The sequence below is a fragment of the Euprymna scolopes genome, chromosome 15, assembly GCF_053919585.1.
Source record: "Euprymna scolopes isolate OS-2025 chromosome 15, ASM5391958v1, whole genome shotgun sequence".
NCBI lineage: Eukaryota > Metazoa > Mollusca > Cephalopoda > Sepiida > Sepiolidae > Euprymna > Euprymna scolopes.
This window is the reverse complement of record NC_136496.1, coordinates 95,758,072-95,782,624: the sequence shown is the minus strand read 5'-3', so window position 1 is coordinate 95,782,624 and position 24,553 is coordinate 95,758,072. Positions and strand designations below refer to the sequence as shown.

At 31.8% G+C, this 24,553-nt stretch overlaps 1 protein-coding gene across 32 annotated transcripts in view; it reads left to right on the top strand.

The window, feature by feature from the left end:
- LOC145294002 (arf-GAP with SH3 domain, ANK repeat and PH domain-containing protein 2-like) overlaps window positions 1-24,553 on the top strand; it is a 547,728-nt gene that overhangs the window by 441,880 nt on the left and 81,295 nt on the right. For 23 of the 32 annotated variants that reach the window (XM_080140949.1, XM_080140946.1, XM_080140939.1 and 20 more), the window contains one exon: window positions 16,112-16,420. The exons of the other annotated variants lie outside the window; for them this stretch is intronic. In XM_080140949.1, the coding sequence (XP_079997075.1) occupies window positions 16,112-16,420 (309 nt within the window). The remainder of the gene's footprint in view (window positions 1-16,111; window positions 16,421-24,553) is intronic. 32 annotated transcript variants of the gene reach the window in all.

The following is a 24,553-nucleotide window of genomic DNA, read 5'->3' as shown; positions in this document are numbered from 1 at the left end:
ATCCCGCATGCTCGGCTTGTTCTCTATTATTATTTTTATTACAACAAATCATACATGCCCTTAATGTCACTAGATGGTGGGTCTATGTAAATATATAAGGAAAAATCCTTTCTTCAAATGACTGCAGATGCAAATTCTCAACTCACTTTTGCATGTTTTACAAGATTTTTTTGTTAATTGAGAATTTGCATTTACCGTCATCTGAGGAAAAGATTTTTCCACAAAATATTATGTTATATGGACCATGAAATTGAGTGCAAGTAAGATTTGTAATAGAAAAAAAGAATAAAGGAAAATAATAAAGGGAAAAACTGTATTAGTCTAATCTTGCTTTCCATCTGTTTATATCTGATCTGTATTATATTTGCATCTTATAAATTATATATGAGAGAAAGTGCACAAAGTAATAAATTCGTATGCATTATTTTCTATTTAGTTATCTTTCAATCCATAAGGGTACATAAGAAAATTGAAAAAAAAGGAGAAAAAAAGATCACAAATGATTTTTATTCTGGTTAATATTGAATATGATTATTATTTTTTTCTATTAAATTTTGAGTGAACAGAATGAATTTTCATGAACTGTTTTTGAATTTAATGAAAGGCATGCTTGTTGTTTTGATTGCTTTGTTTTGCATGTTGCTCAGTGTAAAGCCAATTGTATGTATTATACAATGTTTGTCTTTTTGTATTTGCAGTTTTCATTAACATAATTTTTTATTTTCATTTTTTTTTTTTTTGATTATTGCTGCAGAAAAAATTTGCTTTTTGTTTCTCTCTTTTTTTTTTTTTTTTTTTGAATCACTTGTCACCTGCAGCATTAGTTTGCTTCATGGTGGCGATTTTGTTTTTCTTTTTTCATATATATTTTTTTAAATTTTCAACCCTTGCTTCATTGTCCGCAAATCTAATAAGATGGGAAATTTATATATATATATATATATATATATATATATACACACACACACACACACTGGAGTTTCAAGAATGACTCTTGTTCTCAGGAAAAAATAACAGCAAAATGACTTGTATAGACTACCTATAATTTTGCTGGTCAGCATATAGTCTGAAAACTTCAAAGTCTGGCAGAAGTAATCTTCTAAAAATAATGTATATATATATATATATATATATATATATAGATCAACAAAGGATATTCAGCTTGAGGTTCACATATGACGGTATGATTAGACAATAAACTATCTAAACAGTGGAGTTGGTTAGAAACCTCTAATAAAATGTATAAATCCAATATATATATATATATATATATATATTATTGAATCCTTGTATATAGAATGTTAGAAATTCAATAGGTGTGAATTTTTTTTCTCTTTTATAAGAAATCTATTATTTGAGTTTTAAGCCATTATTATCATCAAAAACATTTTTTTTATTTGTTATCATAATTTAAGGATTTAAAAAAATCCAACTAGGCATCACTAAATGCCGTAGAATAATGTTATAGACAACAATGGAAAATATGTCTGAAGGATATTTTTATTGTACACTAGCAGGCAGGGGAGCGTGGGGTCCTGTAGTAAAATACACTTAAATATATTTTATTTCATGCATATTTTGTATTATTACAGAACCAATTCTCTCTATATATAGTAGTGATTTCAAAAGTTAAAAAAAAATGACTTGGGTGTCATCAGCTAGAATCAAAACCAACACATTTAGCACTCCAGCCTTGTTCTCGTTAATTTTAGCTATTAACAAATGAGAAAGATTTAAAATTAAACCACTTCAAACTATGAATGAATTTGTGCAAAAGTAATAAAAAAGATATCAGCAAGTTGAAAATGAACATTTTGCATTTTAACTTGACAACATATTTCTGTACACGTTATTCATCCATCCAAACAAAGATTTTACTTGTTATAAAACCATCCTTGGTGTATGATTACTATTTCCTGTTAACTTCAATATTATGTGACCAGTAGTTTAAGAGTTTATCAGTTAAATATTTACACACAGACCCACACACACATATACATCTACTGTTTTATTTATATAAATGATAAGAATGGAACTGTCATTCCAACCTGATATCATCTTGTTTTGAGTGTTTTTGAGAAGCTGATATATTATTGAAGCAGAAAACAACAATTTTAACTTTGAACTACTTTATTTACCAGGACTCAACATGCTGCGTGGCTTAGCTAAAGTCTTGACAACAATTACATTTAAGTTCAATCTTCAGATTTCTCCTCTGCTTAAATATTCAGTTGTCTAAATTTCATATAGCGTTCTAGTTGACCCTATGGTCAAGCCCCATTAATCATCCAAGATTTAAAAAAAAAAAAATGTATACCTTTCTACACTTCAATGCAAATATATTCCTAAGATTTTTTTTTTTTTTCATTCTAATATTACATTATTGTCTGGCTAATGGCAAAATGACTTCTTGTACTGTAATTAGCATACATGCTATTTACACTTTAAATTTTATTTAAATTATTATGAATGACTCAAAAGTCCATGTCCAGTATATTGTAAATGATACTTGATAGCACCAGTTAGCTCTGCAAATCTCAATCTGTTGTTGTGTTATAGACCATCCAAAGGAGATAAGTATAGCTCATAATTTATGTATTGTATCTGGAAAAAGAAAAACCTGGACAGAAATAGAACTTTAGTATTTTATGCATATATATTTCACTGGCTAAACACATATAGTGTAGTTTAAACATGAGCTAAAACAAAGAACAGTCAGGTCTTTAACTAATTACAACAAGTAAGTAATTACAACAAATCTGATTGGTTAGTTAGCTAGAGTTAAAACTATTTGAATATAAAAGCAATCATTAACAAATCACTGAGCATTTATGATTTTTTGCGGCAATGAAACATGAACGCCTCTGTGTAGCTTATTTGCCATAGATATATTTTCATATTTTACTGCTCAGCTCTACTTACATATTGAGCATCTTTCAAGTAAATACTGAAAATATATACACAATATCACCTTATAATATCATATGCATAGATACATAAATAATAAATTATATGCTATTAATTACACCAATTAAAATGAGTAAATATTGAAATACTAGTAAGTTTATATTAATTACACCAATTAAAATGAGTAAATATTGAAATACTAGTAAGTTTATATTAATTACACCAATTAAAATGAGTAAATATTGAAATACTAGTAAGTTTATATTAATTACACCAATTAAAATGAGTAAATATTGAAATACTAGTAAGTTTATATTAATTACATCAATTAAAATGAGTAAATATTGAAATACTAATAAGTTTATATTAATTACACCAATTAAAATGAGTAAATATTGAAATACTAGTAAGTTTATATTAATTACACCAATTAAAATGAGTAAATATTGAAATACTAGTAAGTTTATATTAATTACACCAATTAAAATGAGTAAATATTGAAATACTAGTAAGTTTATATTAATTACACCAATTAAAATGAGTAAATATTGAAATACTAGTAAGTTTATATTAATTACACCAATTAAAATGAGTAAATATTGAAATACTAGTAAGTTTATATTAATTACACCAATTAAAATGAGTAAATATTGAAATACTAGTAAGTTTATATTAATTACATCAATTAAAATGAGTAAATATTGAAATACTAGTAAGCTTATATTAATTACACCAATTAAAATGAGTAAATATTGAAATACTAGTAAGTTTATATTAATTACACCAATTAAAATGAGTAAATATTGAAATACTAGTAAGTTTATATTAATTACACCAATTAAAATGAGTAAATATTGAAATACTAGTAAGTTTATATTAATTACACCAATTAAAATGAGTAAATATTGAAATACTAGTAAGTTTATATTAATTACTTTTGTCATTAGACTAGTAAACATAAAAATTTGAAAATTCAAATAAAAGCTTTTTTTTGTGCAATTGCTTTTCTTGTTTTTGCTTAAACTTCTGCTTTCTTTAGTCAAATATGCGCTAGTTATTTTGCAAGCTTATGTTTATAATCTTAGCACTAAATGCCTTCTTTGTTTATTCAGCTTTCATGTCATTATTTAAATAACGTTTTCTAAATTGACCTATACAAATCACACAGTATTACTTGAAATTAGTCTACTAAAACCCAATTAAAGTTTGAGACTTTTGGAACGGAAAAGCACTAGATATGAATAACAAATTAAAGGAGAACAAAGAAAATGAGTAAAAATGTGAGTTTGGAGCAAATTTTAATCGTAAACTTAAATCTCATATAATTATTTTTCATTCTCATCTTGAATGTTATTTGCATGTTTTGGCCGATATAACCTTTGACCTTCTTGTGAACTTGCGGGTGAAAATTCACTTGTAAGTGACGCTCTTCTGGAAGGTGAAGATGCAGTCCTCAGTGCAAGCAATACTGAGAATACAATTGCAAATTACTCAAGATTTCTAATCAGTCATGGTTGATGGAACAAGAGCATGCTACCCCCCATAGATAAATAAATGGTTCGGTTCAAAAATCCAACAGAAATTTATATGGTCCCTGAAATAAATTTTCAAATCATGTTTGATGCAGATATTTCCATTCACAACTGTTCATTGTAACCAAAAACATGATAAATATCCAAAGTTTGTCTTATTTTTAAAGCAATCTCATAAGTCGTAATTCGATGTGTTTTGTTTGCTACCATTCACAAAATAAAAAGTTTAGTTTTTACTTTATTAGAAGTGTCGTCATCATCATCAATAGTATTATTATTATCATTCGTTATAATAGTATTTGCAATCTGCCGTGTTTGAAGATGATGTTTTGTTTTGGCAACTCATCTGTTTTCAGAGGTGGCTGCACAGTCCTAGGATGAAGGTGCAAGATCTGGAACATTAGGGGCACCAAAAGCTTGTATCACTACTGTTGATGCTCTGTGATGCTGATCTCTTGTGGCAGTGACAAGCATCCTCAAAGGTGACAGTAGCTTTGTGGATGGTGGCTCACCAGTTTGATTGATCACTGGCACAGTTCTCCAATTCCTTTGGACCAAGTTCGTGCCACTGTAGATTGGTCTTGAATTTGGGGAGCAGGGGCAACCATGCTTTCTTTTTCCTTTCTGAAGTTTTCTGTGTAACACACCGTCTTGGTATATGGTATTCTTCCATGTGGATGACATGACCTACCCACCACAGTTGGACCCTGATAAGCAGGCATTCTGTTCAATGATTTGGCTTGGTCCAGGACCTCAAAATTAGTAATGTGATCCTGCCAATGGACTCCAAGGATAGAATGTAGAGCACACATATGGAATTTCTCCAATTTTTTGGCTGACCCATGCATGAATCGTAGTACAAATAATAGTGTCTTTAGTAGTAGCGTTATTAGGGGTGGTGGTATTATTAGTACTGATGATGTTAGTAGTGGCGTTATTATTGTTACTGTTAGCAGTAAAAGCTGATGGCATCATCGATAACTACAGCTGGTAATTTGCAACTAATTTTTTTTAATAACATTACAAATGACTGATCAATCTCAAACTTTGTCTGGAGAATGTAACGGAGGGATATCAATTGATTTTTACTTTGTTGCTTTTATATCTTTTGCATCTTTTTTATTTTGTTCTTAATTAAAAAAAATAATTGTTCGATATTTTCATGGCTTCTTGCAGAGTATGAAATGCATTTATTTATTTATTTTGGCTTTGAAGCATCCACAAGGTTGACAATGTTCATGCTGCTGCTGCTAATATTTTTTTTTTTTTTTTTTGTTAAAATATCAACAACCAACAATTTTTTTCTCTTTCGTTCATTTATCCCACCCCCTCCATACTTTGTATTAGATATAATAGTTTCATGTTACCTGGTGAGTATCCTGGCTTTGGCGATTGAAATACCTCATGTGAAACTGGTCATCTGTTGTGGGCAATGTGAAGTACCTGTCAGTTGTCGTTTTTAGAAATGTTGGAGAAGTCACAGGAATTAAAAATTGTTGATCAATGAAATAAGATGATTAACATCTATGTAAAACATTTATCTTTTCTTCTGTGCAAATAGTTTCCATGCACAGTTTCTTTCCAAGAATCTTCTTTCTGTGGAACATATTGCTGTAGGACTGCTTCTCTAGAGATTTCAACAGTGTTGCCCTCTAGTCCAATATCAACAAATATTTACTGAACTATTGAAATCAAATTTTATCATTTCTATCTATCATTTTCAATCTTATTGTAGTATACAATTCAGCATCTGATTGACAATCTCAACAACTCTCATCTTTGAATGGCTTTTGGCTTTGATAAGTGATGACCCATTAGTATTAAAGAAAAAAAAAATGAAAATGCTTGTCTGGCCAATGTGTAACACTTAAAAAAAAATTGTTTTTTAAACTTTCGTTCACCTCAAACAAAGCAGATTTCCACTGAAATTTAAGGAGCTACTGTGATTGGACCTAGATTTATTAGGAGACAACCTGGCCAGCAAAATGTTTGTTCACATTACATTTAAATTTTTGTATGTTGGTACAGTTGAAAAAGTATAAAGAAAAATTCTGAAGACAAGAGGAAAGAAGCTATCAGAGTAGAACATCTTCCGACATGTAAAGCAAGTTCCAGAACTCATATAGGGAAAGAGTGGAACTTTGTTGCCAATCATGTTGATGCGGGCTATTTATGTTGATGGGGGAGGGGAGTACAAGTGCAGTAATTTCCATGGAAATACTCGTAAAACAAGCATGAGAATGCAACACTGAAGTGTTCTGGAACTTGGCAGACAGTGCGAGAATCAGATAATATGTTAAATGACTGATTAACAGTTAAACACACACACAAGCACTTTTTCTTGGCTGTCTGCTGTGTCCTGACTCTGTGACCAATGGCTTTATATTTTAATAGTAAAATATGGCATAATCATGTTGGTGCACTGGTTCCTGTTTGATCGCCAAAGTTAAGCATCACTAAGCCTGGTCAGTACTAAAATGGGTGACCATTTGGGAATACCAGATGCTGTATGTGCTCTCCGCTTATTTCTGCATTGTTTCCTGTCATCTTAGACTTCTCCTTGTCACTGAAATCAAGCAATGTAGACTCGGGCAAAGAGTGATTAAGGATTGCGCAATGCTTGCTTCGGAATTAAGCCTGTCATCTATCATCCCTTCAGGATGATCAGATGGTCATTGTCATTCCAATGGACGAACATCTGTTGTCTAATCTGTGATTTGCAATGTCTGGTTTTAATGAGGTGAGAGCGCAGATATAATATTTTCATTGAAATGAGTGCATGCACTGCATATGCATACACAAGACGAGAAGAAGAAAGAAGCGACCTTAGTAGAAGTCATTGTCCTCAGTGATGCTTGGTTAAACAGAGCTTAGAGAGAGAAAAGATAACGAAATTCCAAGGTCTTATGTATGACATGAAAAGAAACTGGAATCCAGTAATTATAGGAGCAACCGAACTCATGAAAAAGAATTTCAAAAGTTACCTAGCAAATATACCCGGTGAATCAAGTGCAAGAGACTTACAAACAATTGCACTTAATGGACGGCTACAATCTTAAAAAGATCTCTTGCTCGGAATGTATGAAATATCGGGTGAATTTCTGGTATCCGGTAGGATGCTCCATTCCCAGTTAGAACAAAATTTAAAAAAAAAAAAAATGCTCATTTTAGCCTTATTGTTTCTGAGTAAATCAACTGATTTATTAAAAAAAAATGTTTGCACTCTAATGACTGCAACGAAATTATCAAAGCCCAATTTACCTTTTTTTTTTTTCTTTTTTTTTTACACGGTGATCACCACTTATCAAGGCCCGGAAGCCACTCAGGGATAAGGGTCATTGCAAGTACAGTACGTTAGTGTGGAGATTTAATGAAGTGTTTACTTAAGAGGGCGGTTCATTAGGAATTTGTTAACGTTGGACTTAAAGACATCCAAGTTGTAGTCAGGTGGGAAGCAGGCAGACGGAACAGAGTTCCACAGGCGTGCAGTTCTAAGAAAGAAGCTTTGTTCATGGAATCTACGTTTTGATTTAGGCACAGATAAAGAGTGGGGGAAATATTTCACAGTGGATTCAGCTAGACGGGTGTTTTTCGTGTAGGATTGGCGAGGGGGGGACCAGGGATTCGAGCTCAGATGAGCACCTGCCATGGAAATAACAATAAAACAAGGATAGGCTCGCAACGTCTCTTCTGTGGGAGAGAGGTTGCAGGGTAGAGAAAAGGGCATCCCCTACCAAGCCACAAAGTCTATTTTGTACTCTGTCAAGGTAGGATAGGCTGGTTTTAGCAGCTCCTGCCCAGATATGGCAGCAGTATTCCATCCTTGGACGTACTTTGCTTTTATATAGATAGAGAATTGCATCAGTAGTGAGATATCTTCTGGGGCGGTAGAAGGATCCCACCATCTTTCCAGCGACCTTGGCAACAGACTTGATGTACATGTTCCATTTCAGATCAGGAGTAAAGGACAAACCCAGAAGCTTGTCAAAACATGGAGCTTCTCCTAGACGAGATCCATCCATTTCAATTGATGCCAGATGGGGATCAGAGCGTTGATGATGTAAAGATAGGAGTTTGGTTTTAGATGCATTAAAGGTAACCAGCCACGTCTCCCCCACTGAACCATGCACTCGAGATCAGAGGAGAGAGAATCAGAGAGAACTTTGTCATTTACAGCCTTTGATGTGTTGCCGTAGATGGATTAATATGAAAATAATAATCGACTTATTATTGTCTTAGTTAAAAATAAGGTGGCTCAAAAATCACGCAACGTTTTCTATCACTTCTCTTTTGACTTAAGTCAGCAGAATTCAAACATTAAATAATCTCAGTTAATTCTTTTTAACCAATGAGAATACAGATAATTCACTAGTTTTGTTTTTTGTTTTGTAGTTTTTTGTTTTTTATTAAGGTTAATTTTCTTACCACAGTGCAATAACCAGTCATTCTGTTTCTCGTAGGTTGTGAATTCGATCCTCGCTAGTAATCTTTGACTTTGACATTTCCTTAATTTTCAAATTATATGCCAGTCAAAGGTGGGTCCTTTTATGATAGGGACAGGGAAAGTTGAGATAACTTCCGCCGTTTGATCCGGATTTAGGATCATCAGGTCGACCATATGTATTTGTACCATCTTGTATCCATGCAATCCTGTTGATTTGAAGGCCAATTCATAGATCAGTTTCAACCTGCTTATTAGTAGATTTATTAACTTACAGACATCTTCTTAAACTCTTGGAACACATGATCTTATGATTTAATGTTTCCGAAACATGGATGTCTTAAATTGCAGGAAGGTTGGGCGACCAAGGAAAACTTAGAAGCAGGTGATTAGACAAGACTGCACATTGTGGAATTTGGAGACAGTTGATCCACTGAACTGTGAAAACTGGAGAGCTAGCTTACGTAATATCAAAAAACGTCTGCAAATATCTGACCCTTGAATGAGGGAAAAGTGGCATTAAATAATAAGATTAGTTAAAAAAGGGAAGTTTATTGATGAAAGCAAACAAAATTCATATTTATTTATTTATCTGTGGACTGTTATTCTTATCTTTATAGTTGTTGTTTCACTATGTTTCGGCCAGCTATTTCTCTTCTTCAGGTGATTGTTAACCGCAACAGGATAGGAATCCTGAGTCTCTTAACTGTATCCTCAGTAATTACTGCCTTCCATAGTTGTTGTTGTTGGCTCACCACGTTTTGGCCAACTCATCCTCTGGCCTGCTTTGAGTAGGATTGAAACCACTATCTTCAGACAATGCTCACCTGGAACCATAGAGATTCAACGCCTCTATTCACTTCGCTACAGTTTCAGGTGAGCATAGTTTGAAGCAGGCCAGAGGATTAGTTGGCCAAAACGTGATTAGACAACAACAACAACAACTATGGAAAACAGTAATTACTGGGGATACAAATAACGGCCAACTAATCCTCTGGCCTGCTTAGGCAGGATTGAAACCACTATCTTCAGACAATGCTCACCTGGAACCGTAGAGATTCAACACCTCCAACCACTGTATAAATAAATAAATATACAAATTAAATAAATTAGATAAATAAATAGATATGCAAATTACTCATCTCAAAAGATTCTAATAAATAATAATAAATAAATCTAACGAATGCCACCATCTTTGCTGCTGCATGTCCTAAATATGCTTAGCTTAAAACCTAATGCTTTTTGCTTCCGTTTAGTAATAATTATGCATATATACTTATTTATCCATACTATTTATATATAATTAATTTTGATAATATTTGATTTGATTTGTGGATGAAAAAGAAAATTATGAGTGATCATTTTTCAATCCTTTTTCCGTAAGAGTTGTAGCTTGCTTTAAATTTGGAATCGCATGAATTTCAAACTTGTAATTTTATTTAATATCCTATTGGAATTTGTAAATTGATCCGCTCCTTCTGCTATTTCAAAATAATTTTATATTAAACAATTAAATTTAAGAAAACAGGCAGATAATGTAAATTTCTGAAAGTTTAATTCATTTTAATTTAAATAAACATCCCAAAAGAAAAAAAATATATATTAAAAAAACAATTGTTTAAAAGAAAAAATTGCAATAGTAGTCTTTTTCTTTTCTTTTTTCTTTTCTTCTTTTTTTCCTTTTTTTTCTTTTTTTTCTTCTTTATTTTCAAAATTGTTAAATCTCTAGAAAAATCCAGAGATCTAATGATTTAGTCCTTGAATCAGAATTCCTCCTATATTAAGAAAAAAAAAAAAACAAAAAAAAACTATGATATACGTTAAATAAATAAATAAATAAGTTAAAAAATATATTCCAAAAATCACATGGATTAATTAAGTGGTTTTAGTTTCTAAAGAAAATCATTTTAAACGATTAATATGAATTCGTAGGCATTACAATATAAATCTTGCAAGTTTGAATTGAGTTATCGCTCTTTAATTTTTTAGATTGTTTTGAAAATGGCAGACAAGAAGGCCACTCTTCGACACTCATAAAAATTGATTTTCTTATATAAAAATAAAACTGTGATCAAAGTATGGGGTTTTTAAAATATGATATTTTTGTTTCATCACGGCTACGTACATGATAAAAAATTTTCTTATTTTTGTTTTTTAATATAGGAGGAATTTAACAATTTTTCTAAATTCTAAAGAGATTGAATAAAGGAAAGTTCATCATATGTTGATTTATTATGACTCAAGACTTCAATTTATCTAAGTCATCATCACGGCATCTTGTAGATAACCTGTTTGATTTGAAAATCTAAATTCTTTTTTTTTTCTTTTCAAATATAAATAGCTTTTACACCAGAGTAACGAATGTACAAAATAATGTGTACATATGTTATTGATTAAAGTAATACCATTTAATTTTTTATTTATTTCTATTAAGACATTGAAATGATGAAAATAAAAATGTATGTTTAAACAAAAATAATTTTTCCTTAATGCATGACAATCGAAAGATACATCTTCTTGTCAAAAAAAAAAATTTTTTTTAAATATTAGCATAGATTTAAAAAATCAAAATTTTTAAGCAAAAACGTTTTTTGTCATCTATTTAAGGAAAATCTTTTTTTTTTTTCAAAAATGGAAGAGAGAAGTTGAGCAATGAAGTACATGAATCCAATAGAATCCAATGGCAAAATCCGTGTGCAATTTCTTCTACAAAACAATCAAACCAAACACGCTAAATAATAATATTTGAAGATATAAAGAACTTGCAAAAAAAAAAAAAAACGTTTTCCAAAATTACTGAATTCAGCATTAAATAATCCGAAAAGGGCTGATATACTGTAAATCAAAACAAAATATACATCCAAAAGTTCAGCAATGAAATAGATACATTCACTGGAATTAAGAAAGAGGATATAAAATAAATAAGCCACCATATTATTTGTTATATATACCTTTTATGCACGTAATAATATTCAATAATAAAAATGATAAATAAAAATATATCCAATAAAAAAATAAGGGGCTACTTATATATATAAAGAGAGAGTGTATAGCTCTTTTTATATATATATATATATATATATATATATATATATGTATATATATAAAGAGAGAGTGTATAGCTCTTTAAAAATGCTAAAGTAGCAAAACAAATAACTTTCGAAGTTGTTAATGTAGTTAAAAACGACAATAACAACAACAAATCTTAAATTTTATTATGTTAACTGCTTTAAATACAGAGAACAAAACGCATTACGAATTCATTAAAAAATCATAATTTATTATTCATTAAAGCAAACAATTGTTTGGGTCCATACTAAGATATATAATGTTCACCACATATGTACCTATTTTTCTTAGGCGATCATCAGTACTCATATACATCAACAAAACAAATAGAAACCTTTCCAAGGAGAAACTTTATTGCATTCCACCTTTCAATTTTACAATCTGTACTAGGAGTTGTATATATACTAGCAGACCATTGGTCGTTGCTCAGAAGTAAAATATGTTTAAATATGATATTTTAATTTATGCAGATTTCGTATTTATTATTATAGAGCCAATACTCTATTGATTATTATATTGTACTCAATATATAGTAGTTGCCACCCGGCATTGCCTGGTCATAAAATATGCTTAAATGATATTTTAATTTATGCAAATTTTGTATTATTATAATCAATTCTTTATTGATTATAATATTGTACCCAATATATAGTAGTGATTTCCAAAGTAAAAAAAAAAAAATACAACTTGGATAACATCAGCTAGAATTGAAACCAAAACATTTAGCACCACAGCCTTAGTCATTACCGTTTGAGTTGAGACATGGATAATAAAACGTTAAAGTGTATCTTTATGCATGCATAGAAGAGCACTTAAAGTCGACTTATGCCAGCTAAGTTCCATTTTTTTTTTCAATTTTCACCTCTTAGCAGCTATTTTTACCAGTTAAAGACCAAAACAAATTTGTTCCACAGATTCAAATCCTCTATGTATAAAGTTTCAAGTTTGTGGACCAAAAATTAACAGAGGAGTTTGGTAGAAACCGTTCCTTTTATATATTAAAGCTAAATTAATCAATAGCTGTTTCCCTGGGGTCTTTTTCCTTTATATTTTTATTTCAACTTGTTATTAACTGAACAAATAACTGTATATCTACTTCTTTCACCCTCTTCCATTGTGCCTTGATTCAATCAATTGATTTCATGTTGCTGTAAGCATTTAGAGAAATAGTGACTCTCTTTTTTTTTCATCTAATTTACATGGTGTGTCTGTACACACTGTAAATATTATGTAAATTAGATAGCAAAATAATAGGACTCTTTACATCTACATTATCCATAAGGATAATTGTAGAAATAAAGAGACTAATTATTTTTATTACTACAAGAATAATTTCTTAACAGATATATAAAAATTTATGAATACAAATTCTTTGGATTATTTTGATTACTGTTCTCGTCTTGTTTGTTATTTCCGCAACATTTTGCTCAATCTAACCTTTGACCTTTGGTCGTATCTTGTTGTACTTATGAATCTGCACGGAATTTTGAATAGAACTGTTTATTTAATCTACGGGTCCATGTTAGCATGTTCTCGTTCCATCAGCCATAACTGAGTCGAAGTTCTAAGTAATTCATGATTGTATTTTTCCGCATTGAGGATTAAACCTTCAAAAGAGTATAACTTACAACTGAATTTACCAAGTACTTTAACCACTACGCCTATAAGCGACACTCGAAAATAGTATTGCAAATTACTTAGGACTTTACCCCGTCATGGCTGATGGAACATGAGCATACTATCTTAGTAGATTAAACAAAAGGCTTCTTTTAACATTCTGTGCAAATTTCAGAGGTCAAGAAAGATTCTCAAGTTCAGCAAGATAGATTTGGAAAATTAAATTAATACAGAAAAGTGATCCCCCACTTTATATCACAAAGTTACAAACATAAGTACAGCATGTAGTAAGAACAGATGCTACACTTTGATCTTGTTTATATATTTTATTGCTTTTAAAATTTTGAGAATACAATTAAGTAAAAAACAAAAGATTTTTAAACAACAAAATTAGGCACAAGGCCCTACAAGAGATTGGGGAGGGGAAGGGTTCAGGGTCTTTGTGACTAAAGTGATTAAAAGTAATAAATGTAGACTTTGGAGTTTTACTCTTGACTGGCAACATTTACCAAAATACCTCATTCACTCTATGGATCTTAATCTAATTAATAAATCCCCAGCGTTTAAGAGTCAAAAACATATTTACAATTTATAAACAGTTGTCTGTGTGTTTGTGTATGCATTTTTTTTTTTTTTTTTAATTTTGTGTGTGTGTGTGTGTGCATGTGTGAAAAAATAAAATTCAATTTCATTAGAAAATTTTGATCTTGGCCAAAAGGCCAAGAAAAGCTTAAAAAGCTAAGAATAGCATCTATTAACAACAGACCTTTGATCTTAACCAAAAAGGCCAAGCACAAAAGTGTTACGGTCAGACCAACAGATGGACCGACTTATAGAGTCGCTTACATGCGACTAAAAAGAACAATCAGAAAAACATAAAAAAAAAAATAAATAAATAAGAGTACATGTACAGGGGAGATATAGGCGTGATAACTGATTTGTCTTGTCACTGCTTCTAGAAGCAGACACACCGGAAGTTAGGAAGTACATTAGCTGACTATAACCATATACATTTCATTCAACTTCAGCCTAATTTTAACTTCACCACTTGTAGAATCTATGGATGCACATTGCTGTAATAACCTTACAATTTTTTTTTAAAGCTTAGCACATATTGCTTTCAAATGGGTTTAATATTTTCATGGTTATTTAAGTTAAAGCAAATACTGACTATTGATTACACATGATTTTACTAATGATTCACTTTGTAGATGTTTCAAGTACACATTCAATCTTTACGATTATGCATCACCATACATTTTATCAAAATGACGTTTATTTTTCTTTTGATGGTGGAGAAATTTTCTGTCGTTTATTTCTAATGAATAAATTTACATTTAAAAGCTTTCTTCATTGAAATATTTTTTTAAGTTGAAATTTATTATAAAAAATAAGAGACAAATAAAAAAAGAAACAAAAAATGTCCTTTGTTAAAAAACAAAAACAAATCATTGATTCATTGGTTTTGAGAGTAAAATGCTATATTTTTGTCTTTGAGGGCTATTCGGTGAATGGTAAACCATGTTAGAGTGATGAAAACCAGACAGCAATTAATTTTTTTCCTTTTGTATTTTTTCATTTTCAGCTGATTGTATTTTATTTCTCCCAATTTAAAAAAAAAATATGAACTCGTTTATTTTTGTTTTTAATTAAAAATGAGTTGTCCTTTTTTCTTTTTCTTTTCTTTTTTATTTTTTAACCTGGAAGACGTGTTAGGTGGTTTTTATTTTTACTTAATAAAACAGGAACACTTTGGGATTATGTGATTATAAGTATGATGGGAAAAATCTTTTGATAATCTTTTACTAATCTGGATCAATAAAAATAATCCAAATGTTTTTTGTTTTTTTTAATGTAAACTTTTTTTCTTTTTTTCTAAATTTGAAAAATTATTTTGACTCTTTATGAATTAAAAAGAATGTTTTTATCTTATTTGAATTTTTTTTTTTATTTATTAAAATTTTATTTTTTACTTAATAAAACAGGAACACTTTGGTATTTTGTGATTATAATTATGATGGGGAAAAATATATTGATAATCCAAACAAATGTTTTAGGAATAATCCAAAGGTCTTTTTTCAAATGTAAATTTTTTTCTAAATTTAAAAAATTATTTTAATTCTTTATAAATTAAAAAAAAATTGTCTTTACTCCTTTATTCAAATTTTTTAGTTATTTTTTTAAGAAATAAAAAAATAAAATGAAAACCGTTTTTTTTTCTCTCTCTCACTAATCTCAATCTATAAGAATAATCCACAAATTTTATATTTTTTATTTTAAATATTTTTATGTAAAAAAAAAAAAAAAATTTTTTTCTTCTGAATTTGAAAAAATGTTTTAGATTTTTTATACATTTAAAAAAAAATGTTTTTAATTTTTTATTCAAATTTTTTTATTTTTAATTTCTTTATTTTAATTCTGAAAAAAAAAAAAAAAATGAAAACCATTTTTTTTCCTCTCTCACAATTTCCCTTGGCTTTTGAAACACAGCTTTGACCGAGGATATTATCCTTATCTATTGATATCTTTGTTTTTGCCTCATCAGCCTTGCTAACACCTGGCCTGAATCAAATTGGTGTGGCTGAAGGACAGCCGGCACAGACAAATGGAACGTCTTTGCAGAGCTCTGCTGCCCACAGCTACAACCACAGCACCCCAGGTGGACAGAGTCTGCCACCTCTACCACCTAAAAAGAAGCCACCAGCCCCCATTCCACCACCGTCTGGCCACACCAGGAACTGGTCAGAACCCAATGCCTCCTTTCTGGGTCATCATCGCACACCTTCCGACCCACCACCTTCGCGACCCTTCCCATCAAATGTTGAGAACCGAAATACAGTGCATGTGCCAGTAGGTAAGAGGTGACAAAGCCAAAAAACACAAACTAAAACAATCTTGTATATGATCCTAAAAAGAAAAAAAAAAAACTATTTTCTCTTTCTCTTCTTCCTTCTCCTGCTCTTTCTCACTATACCTATACTACACTCAACTCTCCGATTTTTCTTCACCTTTCAGCTTCCCGCCTATCCACAATTAAACTCGGTTATAGTTTAGTCTACTCAAAGAGTTCAAACAGGATAACCACACACCCCTCACACCGCCCATCACACTGCTTACTGTATTCTGCATCATATAAACATGTCCATATTTGAAAGAAAAATGTTATTATAGTATAAAAAGATTTCTTATAAACTCTATCCACCAATTCCCTAGAGCAGGGTTTGCCAACCAGGATTCCGTGGAACTCTGGGTTCCTTCAAGAGATACTGATAAATAAGCTTAGATTAATATATCTTTACACATAGGTGCAAATGCAGTTTTCAGATTTTTTTTTTTCTTTTAACTAATTTTCTTAAACATTATTTCAGTTGTTTCTGAATTGGGAATAAACTGGAAAAAGAATTCAGTTATTATGTGTTTGAATTCGTTGTCAGAAAAATATGTGGATTATTTTATTTATTTATTTTTTTCAAAATTGTCAATAAATTTGAGGAATAGGTGTTTTTTCCTAAACCGGTTATAAAAAGAAAAATATTGCTTGCATTATGAAAGAGAAATAAATAAGATTGTAAAACATTTTCTTATGTAGGTGTTATTTGGGATATTGCTATTATTGGAAGGGTTCTACAAAGGTAAAAGGGTTGAGAAGTGCTGCCGTATACATAGAAAGAAACACTGTCCTAGAAATAGAAGGAAACACTGCCCTACACATAGAACAAGGTCATTTCTATAACAGACCAAGCAATCATTCAATTGGAGATGATAAGAATCAGTTTTTTAATGTTATCTATAATTTTAAATGCTCATTGAGAAAATGTAATTCTCATAATAATATTAAAAACTATTAGCTACATTGGTTTCACAACCATTACCCTATCCCACTACCTCACCATGCATCTTGCAAATTCTTGCTCAGTCTGGTGTTTTTAAATGCCAAATAAGGACCAGAATAAATTAATAAATTTAAAAGTATTCTTAAGTTCCTATAAATGAAGAGACAAGTAACTTTGAATAAACAAAGGTATTAAAATGGTATTTCTTGAATAAACAATGCTGAAAAGAAAATCTTACAAATGATTGACATGAAACATTTACAAAATATATCAAATGAACTAGCAAATTTGGCTTAAGAAATTAGAACGATATGTATTAATATTTTCATATTTATTTTAATTAATAATAAACAAAAAAAAAATCGTTAATAAAATTCGATTTTGGCTTTTTACAGTAGTCTCACAAACTTATGATGATTGGTAATGATAAAAGTTGTGTAGAATTTGATTATTTAAGAGGACATTTTGACAAGAACTTGTTTAATTTGAACTTGAAAACAACCATGTTCTAGTTAGCTGGAAAGCAGTCACATGGTATAAAGTTTCACGAGTGGGCATTTCTAGCAAAGGAGCTTTGTTTGTGGAATTTGTGTTTGGTTTTAGGCTCAGATAGAAAGTGGGAGAAATTGTTGACAGTGGTTGTAGCTAGGCGAGTGTTTGTTGTTAATATTTTGCAGGGTGTTGGCTTATAGTCAATGCTCCATTATATTAGTTCATTTGGTAGGCGACACCTGTAGCGAATCATGCGATGGTGTTAACATGACAATTTTCTTAATCGAGCTGGAAGAATATAATGTATGATGTAAGTTCGTATAAAATATAATGAAATGCATTACGATGTCATGCAGTCATCTTGCCTCATGAAACATGATTTTTAACGAGAAAAAAGAAATGATTTGATATAAATATGCAAGGAATGTTTTGGTCCCAAAATGACCTGTGAGATTAATATGTTGTAAAACAAATACCCCCCCCCCCTGAAAAATCATTTCCCTTGGTTTGATTAGTGCTTTTGTTGCATAGGTGATGAACGACGCCGGAAAATATTGGAGCTAGACAAAACATGATGTAAATCAGATTACTGGCAATGACGTCAGCCCTACATTCCAATTAAAGAATCAAGATCATGAGACAACGAGAGAAAATATTTTAACTGGATTGGAATGACTAAAAATATTTCAAATCAAAGATCAAAATAAGTAAGCAATTAGATTCCAATCAAGGAATGTGGGATAATGTAAGTATAAGCCAAAACAAAGACAGTCAGTCAGACAGAAAAAAGAGAAGAGCCAATACACTTCTGCTGTTGTCGAACTCTCTCGCTTGTCATATTATCACTGTAATATAAATAAAACTTTGTTGATTTAACAAGTTGTTGTTTGACTACAAAAATCAAGGTCATCAGAGTGTATATACTGTGGTGCGCATTTTGTAAAAGTGCAAACCATAAAACCATCAATCTTATTATTTTCAGCTCTGTCATCATGACATTGAGCACTTTTTGTAGCCTACTTCTGTTAGACTAATTTATTTAAATTGGTCTATTAATTTGAGTTGTACCAGGTCTAACACCTACCTTATATAGGATTGTCAGATGTGGAACTGAAACTTGAGCAACTAAAAACCATTAAGAAATTTTCCTTGGCTTGTATTGCTGAATATTTAGTTTTGATCCTATGAAGTTGGTGAAATGAATTATTACATCTGACAGACATGATGTTCTGAGTTATTTGAATTCTAACTTTATTTTTGCTCTGTACCTACATTGAGCTGACTTACAAGAGGCATTAGGAAAAATCTATCAAACTTGGATTCACGATGCTATATGTAAAGTAAAGTTCACACACCAAAAAATTGGTTAAGAACTTGATATTGCTTATATTACTAGAGCCTGGCCAGTACTAGATGGGAGACCATTTGGGAAGGCTAGGTGCTGTATGTGCTTTCCGCTTATCTTGGCATTGTTTCCAGTCGTCCTGAACCTCCACTTGCCACTGGTATTCAACAATTTCGACTCAAGAGAGGTTTGATTGGAGATTAGGCAACTGTTGCCACAAAAATTTCACTTGCCAGCACCTTTACAGTGTGGGTATCCATAGTCTGTCAAGACCCACCACCTTCGCAATTAAAGCTTATTGTTTGATACTTGAATTATTGTTTGATACTTGAAAACTTTTTCAAATTGGCAGACAAGACAGTCACTTCTCGAATACTCATAAAATCTTATTGGCTTATTCCAAATTAAAACTACTTGATCAATTTCACTGATTTTTAGAATATGATATTTTCATTTCATCATGGGTACGTATATCATACTGATTTTTCTTTAATTCTGGACAAGAACCAATTAATCATAGCAAAAAAAAAACATCTTATGTCATGTCTTTTAATTCTTGAGAACATGTATCACAGGGAGAGAAATGATCCAGGTTTAATGTGAGTCTTAAAGACAATCCCAGTTCTGATGAACTCAGAGAAAGATTAAGGACATGCACGCAGAACAGAAGACTCAGATAGTATGACCATATTGAAAGAATGTATGCATTTTTGGGTTAGTAGACATAGGAAATTAAAGTAGCATGTTCAATTTACGAGGAAACTATGGGTGTAAGTGATGAAAATGAATTTGAGAGAAAGAGATCAAAAAAAGACAAAAAAACACAAGGCCTGGCCAAAGTTAGGTTAGTTGGGAAATCAATTTCTTAAAACTGTCAAACACATGCCAGTATGTAAAACCAAATGTGGTGATGATAGTATATACTAGTGATGGGACAATTCCAATATTTTCCCCAATTCTGACACAATTACCGATTCCAATTCCGATTCTTTATAAATCTCTAATTATTTAGCTATAAGATTGTTATTTTCGCCGATTTTCATAAAAACACATGTTAAATATGCAGATATTTTCCTAAACGTCAAAATACATTTGTGGAGGATGATCTATCGATTTTAGCTTTACCTGTATTATTAACTAGCGAGGGTGCCCAGGTGTTTAGAGGTGTGTGTGTTGGGGGAGGGGGGATCAAAACAAAATTAAAAAAAAAATGATGTTAAACGTCTTTAAATAATCGGAAAAAAAAAAAAACCGGCGAACTGCCCAGCGTCGCTGTATGGTAAAAGAAAAACAAAGAGTTTTGGTAGGTAGGTAGGTAGGATCGAACCTTGAGGCGAAGGTGAAAAAAAATCCTGACATGTTACCTGCTCACACACGACGGCAGAGTAACAAAAAAGTGTTTTAATTTAACAATTAAAACTTAATTGATAGGTGCACAAATTTAATATCAAACATATCCAGCAGTTAACTTTTGTTGTAAGGCATTTTTTTCCCCCCAACTTTGGCTGTTTGTTTCCCCAAGATGGAGGGGGAACCAGTTCCCTATAAAAAGGGAGTGTCCAATTGAATATCAATTGTTTGATATTAGGGGTTTCCCCCACATTGATCAAAAGCTGATTGCTTTCTGGACGTTTCCGGCACGAAAACCAAGAACCACACCTTCGCTCCAGATTAGTTTCGCTTTTATACGAAAAAGCCCAACACACACAAGGGGAGCTGAAATAGCAAACTTTTGTAAAATTTGATGTAAATAAATCTAAACGCGATGCGCGTTCGCAAATCATACATATTACAATCTACACAGTATATAAAAAGTTCTAAGAAATAGTACCCCCCCCCCCCTCAAAAAAGCCTTTGCCAGGCATATAAAAAAATGTGTACACACATTTTGCCTTTTATGTATATAGACTAGCGGGAGGTACCTGGCGTTGCCCGGGTGTTTAGAGGTGAGTGTGTGTTGGGGGGGGGGATAAATCAAAACAAAAGAATAAGCAAAGTAATAACCCTGTTTAAATATTATAAAAAAAAAATAAACGAAAGTGATACAAACGAACGATGTTAAAATTTCTTAAAATCGGAAAAACAAAAGCTAAAAAAGAAAACGCGAACGTGATGGAAAAAAAAAAACAATGTGGTGCAAAACAAATGATGTTAAAACTTTTAAAAATCTGAAAAATAAAAATAAAAAACAGTGCATGTGAAAAATGGCATAAATAACCCTGTTTCAGTTGGCGCGCGGGGAGGGGGGTAGATGGAAACTAAAAGTAATAACCCTGTTTAAATAAAAACGAACAAAAACAAAAAAAAAAACAGCGAAAAAAATTTTGGGAGAGAGGTATGCTCGAACCCGAAGCCTTGAAGTTAATAGTCTGACAACATAGCATTACGCCATGAAGCCAGGGATGTTAAAAAGAGTTGATAATAAGCATTCAAAAATGAAATGGGTTTTCTAGATCAAATATCATGCCATAGCAGCAGGAGCAGCAAAACGAATTCACAGCGTGAATTTTATTGTAAGATAAAAGTGGCCAAAATAAAAGAAATTTATGATGTCTCGTAAGTGTTAGATATCATCTCGGTAGCATATAAAAAGTTATAAGAATGAGCGAGCAAGCTGGGAAGCAACCGGAAAAAAGTTTTTTTGCGGACATACAGAAAAAATACACACACAAACACACACATTTTTGCTTTTATATATATAGATTCATTCGTATCCTGTCGCTCCATCTCTTCAACCAGCGGCATGCGGTTTCATTACGAACACTGAGGTCTTCGTCCGTGCAGTTGGGCCCTAGTGGGCAAGATGTTAAAATGTGCTCGATGGTCTGAACTTGAGCACCACAGGGGCATTCAGCATTTGTAGAGTAACCCCACATGAGGAGGTTGTCGCCAGTTTTTGCAACTTTTGCCCTTGCCCTATTCAGAGTGACACACTCCGAACGGGACAGGTGTGTGCCAGGTGGTAAAGTTTCACTGGGCTCTGGCAGTGCTATATTTGTAGACTGAGGGTCTACCTCTCTCCACATCTGCAGCCGGTAAGAGGATGTAGGAGTGTCCGGTAGTTCCTCCACTGTGGCAAAGCTTCGCCGGGACACAAGTCGTCTAGCCACCTCCAAGTAGCCATAGAGAGGGTATATATAGATGAAGATTTACTAATTTATCAATATTACCAGAAATAGAAGATTTTACTTGAAACAAAATCAAATAAAAAAAGACAATTAAAAGAATCGGTTTGGCATCGGAAAATAGGCACCAATATTTCCAATACAAATTCCAATATCCCCAAATGTTCCGATTTTTACGATTCCGATTCCAATTCTGATGAATCGTCCCAACACTAGTATATACTGAATTTATTACTATGAAATAAATATCGATAACATAAAAATGATTTTTTAAAAAGGTGGAGGTTGGGGCAGAAATAGTAGTAGTAGTGGTGGTGTTGGTGGCGGCCAATCCATTCTTGTTTGACTTCCTCTTTTTTCTTTTCTTCTCTCTCTCTCTAGCTATTTGTTGATTAGTTTACATGCATTCACTTTCTTCTATATCTTTTCTTCTCTCTCTCTCTCTCTTATATATATATATATATATATATATTATATATAATATATATAAAATAATTTTCTCTGCGTGTGTGTGTCTGCGCATTATTTCACGCAACATTTACCCCTTGTGTCACCTTTCCTCATCCATGCTTTTGCTTTTTCAACGTTCCGTCTGAAATGACAATTCTATTCAATTCCTTGTCTTAATTTTTATTGTCCGCCATGTTTTTGGTGGGTGGGTGGGTGGATGGATGAATGGGGGGGGGGTATTCCTCCAATTTTTTTTATTTTTTAAATCCGTCCATTTCAAATATCTAAAAATATTTGACAGCATTTCAGAATTTGGAAATAAAATTTCAATTTTTAGACAAAAGGAAAATGACATTGCGCTATAGATATTGTTTTATTTTTTTAATGTTCTCAATTGGTTGGTGCAACTTTACTATAGTATGTTTTCCAAAAAAATGCATTTCACAGAAAAACATTATTGCGTACTCACATGTCATGGCGAAATTTGTATAAGTTTAAAAAATTACAAAAAATGGTCCAGTAGAAAAATAATTATAAGTAAAAACAGAATTTTTCAAAGTTGCAATTTCACTGTAAATTAACCCTTTAGAGGATTGAAATCAAGGAAAGATAACTGCTTTCAAGTTAACCATCTTGCTTATTCTTGATAATACTACACGCTTTTTTTTTCCAAAAATTAGCTCTAGCATGTCTTCTACTGGACGATATTTCATAAATTTTGCAACTTATATTAATTTCGACATGACACATAAGTACGTAATAATGTTTTTCCCTGAAATGTTTTTGTTAAAGAATACACGATTGGGTTGGACGACACACTATAGTAAAGTTGCACCCTAAAATTTTATACATTCCATTGTCATAATTTTACCGATCTTGCTTTTAGAGGCCTAACATTACTTGTTGATATGTATTACAAGGTAGACATGCAGTCATAAGAGTTAATATCTTCCATTTTCTTAACAGTTGGCTGGCTAGTCTCATTTCCTATATCAGGGGTGGTGAAATGTGGTTCAATCTACATTGTTCCTATTTACTTAACTCCTCACGGGGTAGAGTTAGATACAAGGCCAGTTTTTAAGGTGGGAAAAATCTAGTTACTCCAAAAGAGGCACTCTGGAATGGAATAAAAATAAAAAATTTCCTCAGTCTAGAAGGATTTCTCCAACACTGGTCATGAACAGAAAGATGAAGATAGCACACTTTTCTATTAGCCAAAAGCGATTTATATTGTTAGTTTATTAGGATAATAGATGGGGCAAGGAGTATAGACACACAAAAGTTTGACTACATATACTGCACGATCACATTGTCACTGATTCTCGCTTAATCAACACCAGACGAGTAACCATTTTGAAATACCAGGTGTTGTATATGGAAGGATGGCAACACTTTCCCAAAACTAACATTGTTGAAATCATCTTGTCTGTGTCCATCCATCCAGTGCAGCCATAGCCGAGAATGAACTTGCTACACGAGTTTGTAGTGTAATTCAAATCTTGTTGGTAGCTGAATACTTGACTATCAAGGGTATTTTTTATCATGACCCCATGACTAGATGGGGTGCCTACCACAGCTGAAGAGAGTCCCATCTACCTTTGAGAGAAGGATAGACCATGCCAGTTTCTCAACCTGGTATTTGTCTGTCTAGGACACAGATGAGACTGGGACCCTTTTGTGAAATTGATCTTTCCTTAACTGTCCTTCACCAGAACAGGAAGAGGAACCAGCATACTATGACA